Raw genomic sequence first — 16,881 nt, forward strand, 5'->3', positions numbered from 1 at the left:
TTGATATCTAATCTGAAACAATGCTTCAATAACCTCCAATATCTGGCACTGAGACTACACCCAATACTTTTCTCTATTAAGAAAAAAAATATCCATGTTCAAAAACTCCTGGCCAACATAAAATCAATCAAGTTTCTATGAGTCCCAAAATAATCTTTACAAGCCAGCAGCGCTACCACAAACAGAGAAATACAGACTGAATACTACTATTAAACTAATGCCTTAAATTGCTTTTTAATTTGTGCTCCCTGTACAAGAGAGAGAAATTAAGAAGGTAATTGCCATACACAATTTCTTTTCTAATATATCCCCATGGATCAAATTTCTAACACTACAAAATAACCTGAATGCTAAACACACTATAAAAATGCTGTTACTAATGAATACATTTCTGAATACAACGAAAAAAAACAATCAATCTATAATCTATATATGGATTATATTTATCTATCTATATTTTACTCAACATATTTTCTTGTTTTTCTGTGGACTTTGTTTAAATCCTGAATAGGTACAGTTCAATTTGAGCATGTTCTTGTCCAAACCACCAGACTTTTGTCCGAATACAGTCAACACATAGGTACCGAGTAATATAACTGAGCACAAGCAAACCTAGTACTATGAGGACAGTAGAAGTTCTGATACCTGTAAATTCCTGCACTCGATTCAACTACTAAACTTCATCTCTTTCCAAATTTGCTCAATCTCTGTTCAAGAGACAATCCGTTGTATGAAAACTACATAACATCCCACAGCACTTTCAGCTGTTGGTCATTACTTCATGAGAAATCTTACTAAAAAAAGAATTAAAACTTTATATGCAATGACTGCGCAGTCAAATTGTTTTTGGACACAAAATGCATTTATCCACACACAAATCTAATGAAATTAATTGCACATTGAAAGATAAGAATTAGAACAGAGTGAAAACAAGAGGCATATTTCCCAAAGACAAAAGAGGAACAAATTCTTCATGAAGCAAAATCATGTTTTTCAACTGCTCTGCTCCATTTGAATCCCTCTTGCATATATGCTAAAAATCTCTAATTTGACATCAATGCCATTTTTTGGTAGGAAGATAGGGATCACGAAAAATGCATCAGATAGAAACAACCAGATAGACACAATGCTTAATAGGAAAAAAAAAATGCAAGCATGTTTTTGACAAATGCAACAAGGAAACACTGGCTGAAGGATGGACATAAGGCATCATGTATGCGATCAAAATATATTTTGGTAACTTCTTCATGTGCTACGTCCTACTTAATGTTCCTGCAAGCCATCTGCTCCATCACAGAATGATGACCTGGAAACCTCACTCATGCTCGTATGTTATAACATGGGCAATCAAGCTGGCTACATCATATTTCAAATGCACAAACTATAGATGAGCTACACTTAAAAGCAACTGTTGCCACCCTCTCGAATTAGTACTGTTACATCGGATGAACACGGCAGGCGAAAGTCTGCTGCTGTCACATTTGTGCCCAAAACATCACACCAAGACAAGTAGCTTGACGCTAGCAATCACACACAACCTTTCTTTTCACGAAAGAGTCTTTCAAATCCATACAATCTTTAATACCAAGTTTCCTTTTTAAGAATGTAAAATGTCTTTATAATCTGTTCAATCTCAGTGAACCATGGTACCAGATATCTCCTAACAAAACATACAAATCCAACTTGAGAGGATCCTGACTAATATGGCCATATTTTCCTGCACCCAGAGAAAGTTCTTGTGAAATTCTCAACGAAGTATGCAATAATAACACACCTAGTAGAGTAGTCCATCATATCCACAGACTCATGACATAACACAATATAGCACATATATTATTTCCCAAAACTATATTTTGCAGTTAATCATGTTTTCATATGAAATTCAAAATGGCAGACACAATAATGAGATGAGATTTGAGCTTGCTCCATCATACCCGAATGATCATAACCTTGCCATTCTCTCTCACAACTAAACTTCACTTTCTCATCGCTGATGCTAATAAACAGTAGGTTTACTACCGGCATAAGGCATTGCGTAATACACACACAGGCAGGCACAAGAGTACCTAACTGCATCTATGACAAGAAAAAAGAAAGAAGAAAAAAAAAAAGCCTCACAACTCGTCAAGAATGCTGGAGTCAGTCGACACAGACTGGACCACATGGGCATTTTGACCGTCCCCACTGACTTCAAACTCGATGTCCCCAAAGCCAGACGTCAGGCCGGGTCCCATGCTGGGGACTTCAAAGTCCAAGAGGTTGGCCCCTGCGTCCCCCGATGCCGCACTCGCCATCAAATCCCCCGAGTCTAAGATAACCTTTGAACTCTCTAAGCCTTCCGTCGTCACGGCGACCTGGCTGGCTGAAGAGTGACCCCCCTCCTCGTCCTCGTCCTCCTCGTCTTTGTGGATCTCGATGGACTTCTTCTTCTTCCCCGACGAGACGGTCAGCATGGTCATACCAAAGGGTTTCTTGGCTGCTGTGTTGACCTCTGCGTAGCCCTGCGGGAGTGCCTCATGGTCTGGGCTCACTGGGGTTGGAGTGGGATCCAGTTTTTGTTCTGCAGTCATGAAGCAGAGACGGGAGAAGATAGATGAATATTCATACACTTTATTTGAATATCCATACACTTTATTCTGTTTCAACTTGTTTGTTTCTTTATTTGCTCTTTTCACTTTGAAAATCACATATATTATAAATCTTGCCAAAAAAAGAGATATTTGCTATGAAGTGTGTCACTTTGGTTCGTGCAACACTATTGAACATACACTGCCACATCGCTGTTCCTGTTACTGTTAAGTGGATATTTTTGTGTGAATAATTTTTCCCACTTGGCCAGAAAAATGTCTTGAGTTTCGCATGTTTTCAATTTCGGGGAAACAACGACATTGACCGGTGGAACGCATGGCATGCAAAAATGTTTGCATACTTTTATTTTCACACTACATGTACTTTCTGGTTGTGCAAATTGCATGAAAATGTCAAAACAGCAAAAATTTCCTGTTTCACAGAATCCATACACAGTCTATGACATTGCTTTGCCGCTTGGCATCTGCAAGGCAACATTGGCTCGATTCTTCCATTTGATTTGATGATTACTTCCTCTTCACAAAGATTCTCCCTTTTTCCATTGCTTTCATATTTTATGATTTAGTGAAGGTATGCAGCCTTCAATAGAAGGAATCATTTTATTGCTTCTGCAGTAATGGAAACAAAAAAAGAGATACTAATACTTCATCAGTGAAACTTGTTGGAATTACATTTGACTCAATTTGAAAATTACTGGGGAAAGAATTTAAGATCGTCAATCCAATCTCGAACAATTATTATAAAACAGAGGGACCTTTTACCATAATATCATGGAAATATCTGTCAAAGAATTGAACAGATTTTCCAAGCATATGCTGAATAAAATAACTGCTTGTAATTTTATTCAGGGAACTACCATTATATCAAAGTCCAAGGGACCAGCAGTTTTCCTTTGTTGGATTGAAATTGTGTTCTAGCCAAAGAATAAAGTATATAAAGATATATAGATAATAATTTTGGTGCCAGAACTTTTACTTTTATTGCAACAAGAGTTTCATATAACTGTGTTCTTTATAATGGGAGTGAACTGTACTATTACAGAACATTTCAATTCTATTTCACATTTTTATGGGGCATGCATACTAAATCAAAACTTTTTTCTTTGTTCACCTTCCAGGGTGATAGCCCCAAAGCTCTGTAGGGACTGTTCCTTGATGGGGGAGTCGTTTGGCGCAAAGACATCATTGGACGTTTCAGCAACCGCAGGAGTCTCAACGTCAATGTTGAAGCTAATGGATGTATCTGACGGCTGGTTTGTTGGGGTGTTGAAGAGGGTTGAGGAAGATTGTGAGAAATCTCCAAGGAGGTCTCCGTATTCGATCTTTGCGCCCGGAGTAGGTGTTTCCTTCACTGTGGAGCTGTCTTCCCCTGAGGTCAGGCCAAATGAGAGGTCTGAGCTCTCAAATTCCCCAAACCCGTTGCTGTTGGCAAAGTCAGGGCTGTCCTGGTTCGAAGCATCGCCTGCGGATTCAACTGCCGAGGCGAAGACCCCCGGATCGGAGGATTCCGCGGCACTGAAGGGATTGCTAGACTTGGTGTTGAAAGACTCTGTGAAAGTGACAGTGTTGTCGCCACTATCAAGCATGCTGCTTAAGGCTGTGTTGTAGGCATCTGAGGAGGAGCTGGTATCACCAGCTGTCTGTGAGGAGGCGAACGGGGTGCTGGCACTCACTAGAAGGTGGTCTTCAGTTGAGGAGAAGAACTCCGGAGTCTTTGAGGAAGCCTCTGCACTAGTGTCGTGCTCCATACTGTCTATGCTCAACTGCATTTCACCTTTTGGCATTTCAGTGTCCAGAGCATCTCCAAATCCTATCTCCACTGACTCATTGCCTAGGAGAGGCGGTTCTGCATGGATCACCGGAGTTGTCTTGCTGACGACAACCTCGTCCATGACAGGCACTTGCTGCTGCAAGTCCATTGCGGCGCTCGTTACAATCTTGTCTGACAGTAGAGATGCCTCTGAGGGCTCTTCTGATGCTGGCATCATCAGCGGGTCTGATTTGGCTGCATCCTCGGGCTCATTGTCACCAAATGAGGGGAGTGTGACATCAACACTGACGACCTGTATGGATTGCTCTGGTGGCAGATCTCCGCCCATGACGGATAGGGGGTCCTGCTGCGGACCACCAGCTGAAATGGGGTCAAGGGTCACCCCTACGACTCCCTGACCTGCCTCTTCCAGTCGCTGGGCATCCTGGGACGCCTCGCTGCACTCTGAAGAGCTCTGATTGGCCATGGCTGGTTTCAGTGCATTCCAGCGAGTCTCAAAATCTTCCATGTCTACCCGGTCAACATTCTTTTTCAGATGGGACAGCAGCTCATGCACCTCTTTGACAGTGGGTCTAGCATCACAGTCTAGCCAACAGAACATCATTATCTCAAACCTGCAGAATCAATCAAAATAAAAAGACTGGAAATTGTAGACTATCATTTAAGGCTTTGACACTTTGCAACATGGCAAATTCAGCATATCAATAACCAGCAAAACACAATAGCAAGGAATAGTACACTGTATTACGTGAGAAGATAAGATTTCCATACAGGTGAGGGGGCTGCCTGGGAAATGGAAAAGGCTAACTGAATGTCCATCTCTTGTTAGTCCACATCATCATGCCTATCCCCATATCATGTTCCACACATACAGAAGACATAAAGAAGAAGAGCAAACTGGGAAGTGAAAGGCAGTGAGGTAGCGTGTGGGAACCCATAAACGACAGTAAAATGCGCTGATGAATATTTTAGGATCATGCTGGCCATGATTCTGCCATTTAAACACAAATTAACAAAAGAAAAAATTGGATAGAGAGATATAAATGCATTGCCTGGTGACATCCAGGGTCTTTTACAAACCACTCAACAAAAATTGCAATCTATGATTAATGTGGTTTACCATGAAAGCAGTTTAACAGCAACCAACCAGCCATGAGCCCTTAGGCAGTTGCACTTGACACACCAACTATTCTATCTTACAATATATTCTAATCGCTAAATGGAGCAGGTCACAGGTGTTTATATTCTAGTTTTTTTTCCAGGGGGACAAACTTACAGGCTTTTATGGTGTGATAGCCACTCTGTATGCAGGTGCATGTATTCTAAGGCAAAAGCGAGGTGAGACCAATGTACAATATTCACCTGCATTACACACAAATCTAGAAAAGGAAGTATTTCACCATCTCCTGTGACTAATGGCAAAAGAAAACTACTGTAAAAAATGATATATTCGCAGTATGAAATTTTCGCGAATTGCAGCCTATTGCCTTTTTTGCAGCATGAAATTTTTAGCAGATTGCCAGTGGCATTCAATGCACATAGTGTAGACTAAAGAAATGTTAGTGCATTTTAATTTTCCGAATCTCGGCTCTCACAAAATTTGCGAAATTAAAATGCAAGCGAACATTCCTCATTTTACAGTATTGATAAGGACCATAACGCACATATGTTGTGAAACAGAAGAACCAGGACTCACCATCTGTTTGCATATTTGATCTTCAGGCTGGGTTTGTCCAGTTTGATCTGTTGCTCCACAACCACCTGCCGTAAGACCTGCTCATCACTCAGGTCCGGGTAGGGCTGGTCCCCGCACGTCGACAGCTCCAGCATCATCACTCCGAAGGACCTGCGGAGCGGCAAAACCAAAATGAAAACATAGCCTTGATTTCTAAGTTTCCTCAGAAAGTCATCACAGCACTGATAAGATGTGCGCTTTACAGCATGTCCAAAAAATAATAATTACAATCGGATTTTCGCATTGAAAACTCCCAAAATGATTAAACTGTCTAAATGCTACTTCAGGGTTTTAAAATACAACATCTTAGCTCTATTTTGCAGAAAACCTCATTCAATTTGGTTACGCCGTCACAGAGAAATGTGGCTTGTTGTAAAGCATGTCATGAGTCTGATTCTTCCAAGTTTAGCACTTGCAATTGGATGCTCTTGGACTGTGAACACAATGGACAGAACTTGGAGGGAAGAGATTCCTGCCATGCTCTACAAAATTCCTCATTTCTCTTTAACCACAGAATCAAATCGAATGGGGTTTTTTGTAAGATGTGGGCAATGAGTTATAGTTTCATACCCTGAAATTGTATGTGGAGTGATTCACTATTTTTAAAGTTATCATTGCAGAAGGTCCCGTTGTAATTTTTTTGGGAACATACGGTCCAAGGACATGTAATTAGTTTTAAAATTGAATCAAAATGCTAACAATAGTAAGATGAAATAGGATGATTCAATTATCTTTGAACTAATTAAGAAAAAAAACAAAAATATTCATCCGTGTAATAAATGCATATGTTGTGTCACATACAGTAAGTATGTACTGTACCTGCTATTAAAAGAAAATACACTGGAAGCTGTCTTGTTATAGAATTAACAGGGCAGTAAATTCATTTGGCATAAACACCACACCACGATCCCCTTAAGAGACTTAAGTTGTATATAACAGTTCCTACAAGGAAAAGGGGGTGATGTTGGTAAGAAATGGTTTGTGCAATTTTCCTTGAATGTTTGTAAAAGGAAATATCTTTCTCTGTAATGGAGGGCAAGTGAAAACAGTCCATCCTTGCTTTGCTTGAAACATCATGCATAAAATATGCATTTTCTTCAGATAGTTTGAAAACACTTACATTAAATGAAAGATACATTTAACAAGTTTAAATATTTTGTTGGATTTGTGCCATTTTAGTAACACTTTTACTAATTTGGTGCTTTGCTTTCACTGCAGTCTGGCTGTAGTAATTTCTTTCATAACACTTTCAGAATTATTTACAGTCTTTACAGACTGGGAGAGGGTCAGAGCCAGAGTAAATGGGTTCTATGGACATGAGATAAATCGCTGACCAGACATTTGACGCCTTGGTGATCTTTTTTGGCCGGATGTCTTCGCCGGCGACCTCGATGACCTCCGGTGACAGCCACCTGATCGGGACAGCATGGCGTCCATCTCTCGTTATGTAGTAATCCTCCTGAAGGTGTGCAGTAATGAATACAAGTTTCTTTCATACATCACGAGACTACACATACCACTTACCTAAAGGATAATTTGAGCATGACTGAGCACACAAGGCTCTTTGCACTAAGTCTGTCTTTCAACAACCTTTTACTATTCAACTGTTTGAAGATACACACTAATACAGACATTAATCCCTGTCACAATGAAACCAAAATCAGTAAATAGATAAAACACATCCTTTACAATAATTATCAGTCCCACTCAGTGAAGGTTCGCATTCTTTATGCCCGTGAGGTTAAGATGAATCCCGTCTTTTCCAGTAACTGCACAGGGACAGAAATTCTCATCAGTAGAGACTGCACAAGCAGAACATTACTGCCTGCAGCCCATCCTGATACTTACAGAGTACTGCTCCAGAGCTAGTCCATAATCTCCAATCTTGACTGAGGTGTCAGCACAGACCTGGCAGTTTCTAGCAGCAAGATCACTGGAAACATGAGTAGAATTTGAATAAGAAAGAATTATTCTAGTCCATACAGATACAATTAAGTTTAACAAACATATTCCAAATTGCACAACTGAGAGCAATTGCTTTCAGCCGATTTCTTGTGACCACTGATATGTCCATAACGATTTCCATCAACTCTCTGTATACATGATTTAATATAATGCATGGATCTACAATGAACAGGTAAGTTGTAGCTCCCTGATTATTGTTTGCAAACATTTCACAATCTAGAAGACATGGAAATCCACAAAGTCAAGGGTTTGGGGACAGAATTGAATTTGGATCATCATGCCCCACCCCCATCTTCTCAACTATCCATAGCTACCAAACTAAGCCACCGTTGCCTCTCATTGTCAGGAACATCTGTTATCACTTACATGTACCTATTTCAATGTTTCAACACAAATTGGCCAAACTACTTCTGGATCTGGAGAACACAATCATCGAAATTTGAAAGAGTTTTGGGTCTTACAGGCATAGAATGATTCCTGCAAAGTTTGGTGAACATACAGTGTATGATGAGCAACTTAAAAAAAAAAAATTAATAAATGTGGACTACAAACAATAAAATCGAGACAGACGACAGTAAATGGATGAAAAGCAGTTACAATGGCTTACATTTAAGTCACATTCAAAACTGAAAAAAAAAAAAAAAACATTGAGGATTCAACTCCTCCCCATCCCCACCCCTAACACACACGATCATTAGGGAGGAGACATAATTATTTCCTGTTGAGTTGAGGATCCTAGGCTTTTATATTCCTGTATCACCTCTGTACAGATTCTAAAGACATGTCTTGGAAACCATTCCAGGAAATAGCTTTATGTTGACTGGCAGATCTGAGCTCCTACAAGCACCAACATGTTTGGCACAATAAGCATGTGACTTGGCTCCATAGGTTCTGTAATATTAACCCTTTAGCTCTTGATCAACATATGTTGTGTGTGTGCACATGCCATGCATGTCTGTGGGTGTGTACAAAAAATGTATGTGTGCATGTGTACATGTATATGTGTACAAGAATGTTGGGTGGGGGTGGGGTCATGTAAAACATGCAGAAGCTTCTTCGCCTATTTAATTTCACCCCTGTATCACCCCACTCGGCAGATTGATCTCCAGTACTATTGTGAAATTGAAGATGAAGAATTTGGGGTTTGCAATGTGCGTTGACCTGAAAGGTCTGGCTGAGGAGAAAAGAGGAGTAAGGAAATTAGAAACTAAGGTAAAAGAATACAAAAATGAGAAGAGAAGCAGAAAGGGAAAGGAGAAATAAGTAAAAAGTAGAAGAAATGTGGAGGGGAGGAAAACAGGAAGATGTAAAAGAGGTAAAGTATGTTTGCTGGAGAAGAGGCAGAGTAGGAGAATAGATGAGAAGACAGGAAGAGAAGAGGTACAACTGTAGAAGCAGAAGTAGTCAATAAAGACTTTGATCTCTCTCTCTACATGCTTCCTTTCTTCCACAACAATCCTTTTTAGGACTTCATCAAGACAGGAGAACCTGTAGTCTTTTGTGACTACTTCTATTTCTACCTCTTCTCCTCCTTTCTGCTCAACTTTTCTCTTACTTCGCCTTTCCTCTACCCACATACCTTAACCTCCTTCATTTCTTCTTCTTTTCCTCCACTCCAATATCTTCCACTTTTTACTTCTTTCCCTTCCAATCTTTTCTTCTCTTCTCATGTTTGCCTTCTCTTACATTTCTCATTTTCTCTTCTCCTCCATTCTAACCAAAAAGACCTTTTTCAGGTCAACACACGCGGTGATCTGCAAATTCTGCAGCTTTACGTTCATTTTTGCCATACACACTACATGGGCTGATTTTGCTACAACACACATTTCCCATAGACCCTTGCCCAAGTATACTCAGGACCCGTCTTCAACTAATCAATACAGTGATATTTCCTGCATTCCTCGGTGAAATGAGCTTGACACTGCAAGATTTATTAGGGTGCTATGGTGTTAAGAGTCTACAACCAAAATTATTTCGAATGATTTTCATTGATTTATTATATATTTTTTTGTTTGGGGGGGGGGGGGCAAACAAAACTAGGGTATCGAAAAAAGAGAAAAAGACCAATAATTTCTACTGTCACAGTACATTTACATTTAAAGAATTCAAGATTGACAAAGCCCTATACCTGCAGCAATTCGTTTGACAAAATTTCAATGCATCCGGGGTTTCCAAGCAGCTTTTAATTCCCATTATATATACACCTGTGCAGATGAAATCTGGTATGGCAATTGTGCAACGATTCTTTCCATCGTGTCTTGAAATATCTATGTGCTCGTTGTGCAAATAAATATCTTCATTTCACACGTACAGCTGCAATCTGGCATGGCAACTAAGCAATATCTGTTGTTCATTGTTTCCAACTTTGTGGTTTAAAAAAAAAACCCCTCTCTCCAAACTTGTTGCTAATCATGGCATGGGAATTGCACAACATGTCTCCAAACTGTATTGTGCAAAACTCTTCCCTTTCTAGAGGGGGAGAAGGTTTCAGATCCCCATAATTGTCCAGTACCAAAAACTTTTCAGTATAAGAACAATGGAATAAACTAGAAATGTCGCTACGGCGACTGGTGTATGCCTCCGCCATAATGCATGGTTCTCCTAATAGGTCTATAGTACAATGTCTTGACAATGTGTGATGACAGTTTCACACAATTGGCAAAATATTAAAATGACAGGTTTGCCACAAATGTGCTGAATGTTCACTTTCCTAGAACTAGGTTCAACTGGATGAATGATTAAAACGTCAGAGTGCAGGTATTTGGGGGAACTGATGATTTTCACTTGACTTTTGACCCTTTTACAAGTTTATGCATTGAGCAATTTTCAAGGTATTGAGAAAAAGTATAATTTCAGTATCAAATGGTAAAATAGTATTATCGAAACCTGGCCTTTGACCTTTGACCCCACAGTTCCAAAGAGAATCACTGTTAGGTAGAACATGCATAAATATGTAAGTTTCATGACAATACCTTGAGTTACTTTTGAGATATGGAGGAAAAAGTGCAATTTAGCACTTTCACTTGACCTTTGACCTTTTGGCAAGAAACTTCCCACAGAATATATATTGGGTTATACATGCATACATCAAGTTTTTAAAAAGTCCTTCAGGCATTGCATAAATATAAGGAAAGTAGTTATATTTTGAGGAGTTGACCTTGACCTTTGACCCCTGACCTTTGACCCATGACCCCCAACTTCCCTAGATAATCACTGCCCATCGGTACAAGTATATATACTATGTTCCATGAAGATACCTTGAACCATTTGCGAGATATGGAGAAAAACATGAAATTTCAATTTTTTTTTCACAAAATAACCTGTGACCTTTGACCTTTGACCCTGTGACCCTAAAATCCACACAAAGTATCATCCCCCAAGGATATACCCTCATACTAAGTTTGATGCAAAACCACCACACGGTTCTTGAGATATCGACAAAAACAAAACGGGACGGACGGACGGACGGACGACCCGAAAACATAATGCCTCCGGCCACTTCGTTGGCGGAGGCATAAAAATCCCCCTTTTGACTCCACTGGTTCGCCACTATTGGCTAAGCAGTTTTCAAGAGCATTTGTGTGTGTGTGTGTGTGTGTGTGTTGTGTGTGTGCTAAATACATGTACAACTAAGGCAATTGCAGTTTTCTGCAAACAACATAAGAGTAAGAAAAAAGAAGAAAAGTGAGGATAGCATATTGAAGTCTTTGTGGTGGCTTACATGTGAATAAAATCAGCCTGGTGGAGCCAGAGCAGACCCGAAATGATGTCGTGCGCCATGCGCAGCTGGATGTCTTTCTGTGCCAAATCATCTATCGAGCCACGGTTCTTGCGCAAATAACTTTTGAGGTCACCCTACAGACAGTCAAAAATAACGCACACGATAATATCATTTGATGGGTATGGAAGAACAGGAGAGTGTTATTCAATGCTAGTTGATTCTGTTTTTCTTTGCTCATTACACTGGTAGATGGTTTAAATACCACAATGCATGAATACAAAAAAACAAGTACTCAGGAAATTAAAAGAACAAAGCACTCTAAAAACTACAAGAAACAAGTAATTAGAAAAAAAGTTTGTACTAAAAATACATTGTGTGGCTCCTTTGCATCTTGGACACAAGAATATGCTGTGGAAATGCTGAAGAGATTCTGTAACCCTATTATATGTGCTCAGGCATTTAGCTTAACTTGCCTGGATTTTCTTTGTTTGTTTGTTTGTTTGTTTTTTGTTTTGTTTTTTGTCAGGATTCAGTAATCCATCCAAACTTGACCTAGTTGAACAGCACTGAAGATTAGCGAGTCCATTCAGGTGTAGAAATGCGCTTCAGTTGAACAGGAAAACCATGGTGATACAATAGAGAATAGGGGATTTATATGTAATCTCCATTCGTTGGCAATTCGTGTTGAGACACCTGCTCCAACTGGCAAAGAAAACACTCTAGTGTGTGGGTCAATCAGCAAATAAGGGTTAAATAGTACACTTAGTTTGAAAGTACTCTTCACCACAAAGAAAAAAAGAAAACAAAAACATTTTTTCATGAACTCAGATCATGGAGTGGAGGACATAGGCATCAAATTGTATTTCACTGAACATTGTAACCATGCAAGTTGAGGCCAAAAAAAAAATTAAGTTGTTGAGTTTTTTTTTTTTCTCTCTCTCTCTCTCTTTCTCACGAAGAAGGAATTTCAATTAGCAAGGAGCAACTTATTTCACACGGCATTCAACACTTGAGTGCAGACATCTCGCCACAAGCTTAATCATTGATGGACAAGCTCAAAAGTTCATTAACACCTTTTGGGTAACTATATTAACCGAGGTGTTTGCTCTGTCTCTGTTTGGCTGATGAGAACCCCTACCGGTACTTACGTAGGGAGCGTATTCCAGGACCAGGAGCAGTGGGATGGTCTCGATACACTGGCCGAGGAGCATCAGCACATTGGGGTGATTCACTTCTCTGTTCAAAATGATAGAAATTACCATTGAAATAATATGATTTTGTTCAAATTTATGATGCCCCAGCTCATCTGGTATCAAAAAGATAGTCAAGGGGCAGTATGAGATTCTGAAATTATCTACTCACAGCTCATGTAAAATGGAGGGGGGGGGGGAATAAACTGAAAGAGCAGGAATCCTTGGAAAGGCTGGATTGAAAAAGTACTACCAGCAAAAGAACAAAAATCAAAAGCATTATAATTTATAGTACCATGTTTACATCATAATCATTCAACTACCCTTAAAATTTGCGAGACACACTCATAAGAGCCAAAGGAGTTTATTTTAAAAAGAGCTATGATTCATCTTACACTCAATTTATTGAGCATAACTCTGTGAACTGACTGTAAGATCAATTCTGCTTGTATGATTGATTTAAAGCACAGATTAAATAGCAAATCGAACATTAACTTTTTCTGAATCGCATCAATGGTAAGATTGTTCTGCTGATCAATCTTTATGAAACAGGCCCAAGGACTGATAACTAAAGACATCTAGCCTCTCTACTATATTTTGGTATCCAAGCTACAATAGAGAACCCTCCTTTGATGAATACACACCCACGACCATCATTATATGTCTTGGGTGGTTGGCCTGATTCTGAGTTCTTGTCCTCTTCCACGTTACTCAGTAGTACATGGCTATTTACGAAAGTCAATTTATTATTCACACAACTTAACAGTCTCCAGACACCTCTTTTACTCCTGGCTGGCTGTTTTCTTTTACTGTCTTCACACTTTATGCTGATCTTTTATCTCCCCTTCCTTTTGACACTATCCCTGTCTGTAGAAGTTGTACATGAAACTAAACCTAAGTCAATAGGAATTGGCTCTCCCCCTCAGAATGACAGAAACTCATTGGTGTCGATGGGAGGGTCTTCAATCCTCCCGTTGACGAGAAAGGCGTAACTTTGTACTTTGTACCTGAGTAGGTAAGTGATGTCTAAATTCCATAATCCTATACCCTTTTGGTTTTTGAATGCATGCAGTTCTTATTGACACTAAACCTAAATTTGAATGAGGAGTAAGTTAATAAATAAATACTTTTTCATAGGTGCAGCTCATCAAAACAAGGCAAATCTAATCTAGAACATACTATATAAACCTTTTTTTTTGTATGTGAAATATTGATCCACATTCTTTTTTCTCTCTCTCTCTCTCTTTTTTTTTTTTTGGGGGGGGGGGGGGAGCAAATTGCCCACCAAGGCAGGGCTCCGTTTAATCTTGCAAACGGCAATAACAACACTTCTCTGAGGAGCAACTTAAGGGAAAAACATCTGAGAAATAATTACGCCAGAAGGAAATTGTACATGCACTCAGCAATATCTTACTCTCATAGACAACTCGCAGTCTCCCTTTCTCCAAGAGAAAAAAAGAAGAAGAAATAAATGTAACACAAGCCATACACACATACCAGCATGTTGACATTTATCCTGTGAAAGTCAAGCTCAGCTATACCAACTTTATGATCGATGTATCCTCGTTTTAATAGAATAACAGCCTGATCATATGTCATATCATGTCATTTTTTTTTTCCGCATTTAAAAGGTGTAGACTGTGCATTGTCAATGTGAGTGACATGTCTTCACTATATCTTACTCACCTTTCACTGACAGTATAAGTTAATTTTGCTAGTTGCCACTGGTTCACAAGTTTATCAGTGAGAAGAAACTACCATGGTATGAATAGTAATACCCATAGTAATGATAGTATTTGGAGTAGCAGCAGTAGAAGTAGTAGTAGCAGCAGCAGTTGTAATCATAATGATGATATTAACTATGAAGATGATAACAATTATACATGTAATAATAACATTAACAATTGATCCATCTATTTCTATCATCCCTTCTTTTTTCATTACCCCCCCCCCCCCCTCATCCTTGCTGCTTTCAATCTCTGTCATGCTATGCCAACCAAGCCTTCCTATGATTGTTAGGCAATCTTACAATCCCATCTCACACCAACCAGACCTACTGCTGGAAGAAGGGGGTGGGGCCACATCGTGGATGTGGGCGTGGATGTGGGTGTGGCTGGGTTAATCTCACCTGTAAGGCTGTACCTCCTGAAGGAAGAGGAGCTGTTCCTCCGGACTGGCCGTGTCCCTCAGCTGCTTGATCACCACCCTGGTCTTTCTCATGCCCTGGTGAAGCCTGTGGGCCTCTCCTTGCAACACCTGCACCATGCATTCAAATTTATGCAAATTTATGCCAAATTATGCAAATTTCATTTTTTCTCTGAAAAAAAAAGGAATAGAACAGATTCACAAGTTTAGAACAAGTTCGTAACGATCGATGATTAACTGCTTATTGAAATGGTCATTTAAAGAGTTGCATAAAGTTACTATTTTATAGAAATTATTGCAGCAGATAATCATATCAGGAATGATACATGATAATTAAAAATTCATTCAAAATGAAATATCTATTAAAGGTGATACGCAGCAGCTTTTACTTGGAGGGAGTCCCAAATGCTTTAATATGCATACACATACTTTGGCTTTTGTTGTCAATTGCAACAAGGCTATTCTATGGCTTTCCTTTACAGTCATCACATTGCTAGGCCAACTCATGATCTCATTCTGCGTCTCAGACCTCACACAGACACACACACAGCGTGCACAGTGAGAATTCTGTGAAGGATGAAGTCTTTTGAACTTTGGAGTATGTGCACCAGTCAGTACATGATACTGTATGTGCACTTGATATCGAGCGGCCATCCCCGCCATCCCCCCCCCCCCACCTTCACAATTTCACAAAACGAAAGAGAATTTATTGACGTTAACAGCATGGTCATGTGACTTGCAGAGATACCACATTGCTGGTAAGTACAAAAATATCTTTCTTTTATACACACAATATGATATGTAACTTTGTGTTTTGTTTTGTTTTTTTAACTTCTCTTGATCTGTTTCTTTGGTTTTATTTGTTTGATTAAAAAACCATTTTTACACTTTTCCTCTACACATCTGCAAATGACTGAATTCAAATGATTACCAGGGGGGCGTTTCATCAACGAGTTCGTCGGAGGTTTTCACCGACAAATTTGCTATCAGCCAATCAGACGCAAGGATTTCAGTAGCTTTTAACAGTTGTCGGTGTAAATCACCGACAAAAAATTTCATGAAACACCCCCCAGGCATACCTACATAGTTATGTGTTTTCCTGCTGACTAGAATTCAAGAGCTTCAACTTCAGGAGCATCATTTGTTATTATGTTATTGCATTTAGATTTTGTAAGCAGGTTATAAAACTTTACCAATAAATGATATTAAGTGAATAAATGCCCACATGACATCCTGTTGTAGTTGTAGCTGTTGCTCCATTTATTACCTTTCAGCTTTTTGATAGATATGCTGCTGTTTGACTCTTTAAAAAACATACAAACAAACAATTGAAGGGGGAGTGTATTTTGCCCCTTGACCAAACATGTTCTAAACCGAACAACCCCCCTCCCCCACACACACACACACACATTCCCACCCACAATGAAAAAACATTGCACAGCCTCTACACAAATTTCTTCTTTACTGCAATCCTAAGAGGGTCGCTTGTCTAGGTTTGTTTGTTTGTTTGTTTGTTTGAATCAAAACAACAACAGATACCACAGAATTGCCATTATCTTAAAGTCAGAGTGGAACACCAAAACCCTGCCAACGACAACAAAATTCAACAGGACCAGTCACCTTACCTTGCCAAACCATCCATTTCCGAGCTCATCTACATAGTTCAGTTGGTCTCTCGGAAAGACAAATCTGGGTGAGTTGAGGTGCTTCAATTCTCCTTGGTTTGAATTAGCATCTGCTTTTGATGACCCAACCTATGAGGAAGA

At 39.5% G+C, this 16,881-nt stretch overlaps 1 protein-coding gene across 1 annotated transcript in view; it reads right to left on the reverse strand.

Annotated features, from left to right (window-relative positions):
* Positions 1–2,114: 2,114 nt before the first annotated feature.
* Positions 2,115–16,881, reverse strand: part of LOC140232180 (uncharacterized) — a 48,682-nt gene continuing 33,915 nt past the window's right edge. Inside the window, exons 4-12 of the mRNA XM_072312319.1 lie at positions 16,741–16,869; positions 15,099–15,226; positions 12,929–13,016; positions 11,781–11,914; positions 7,943–8,027; positions 7,429–7,553; positions 6,056–6,205; positions 3,700–4,973; positions 2,115–2,560 (exon numbers count right to left, since the gene is read on the reverse strand). Coding sequence (XP_072168420.1) covers positions 2,115–2,560; positions 3,700–4,973; positions 6,056–6,205; positions 7,429–7,553; positions 7,943–8,027; positions 11,781–11,914; positions 12,929–13,016; positions 15,099–15,226; positions 16,741–16,869 — 2,559 coding nt within the window. The remainder of the gene's footprint in view (positions 2,561–3,699; positions 4,974–6,055; positions 6,206–7,428; positions 7,554–7,942; positions 8,028–11,780; positions 11,915–12,928; positions 13,017–15,098; positions 15,227–16,740; positions 16,870–16,881) is intronic.

This window comes from Diadema setosum, chromosome 8 (genome assembly GCF_964275005.1).
Source record: "Diadema setosum chromosome 8, eeDiaSeto1, whole genome shotgun sequence".
NCBI classification, from domain to species: Eukaryota; Metazoa; Echinodermata; class Echinoidea; order Diadematoida; family Diadematidae; genus Diadema; species Diadema setosum.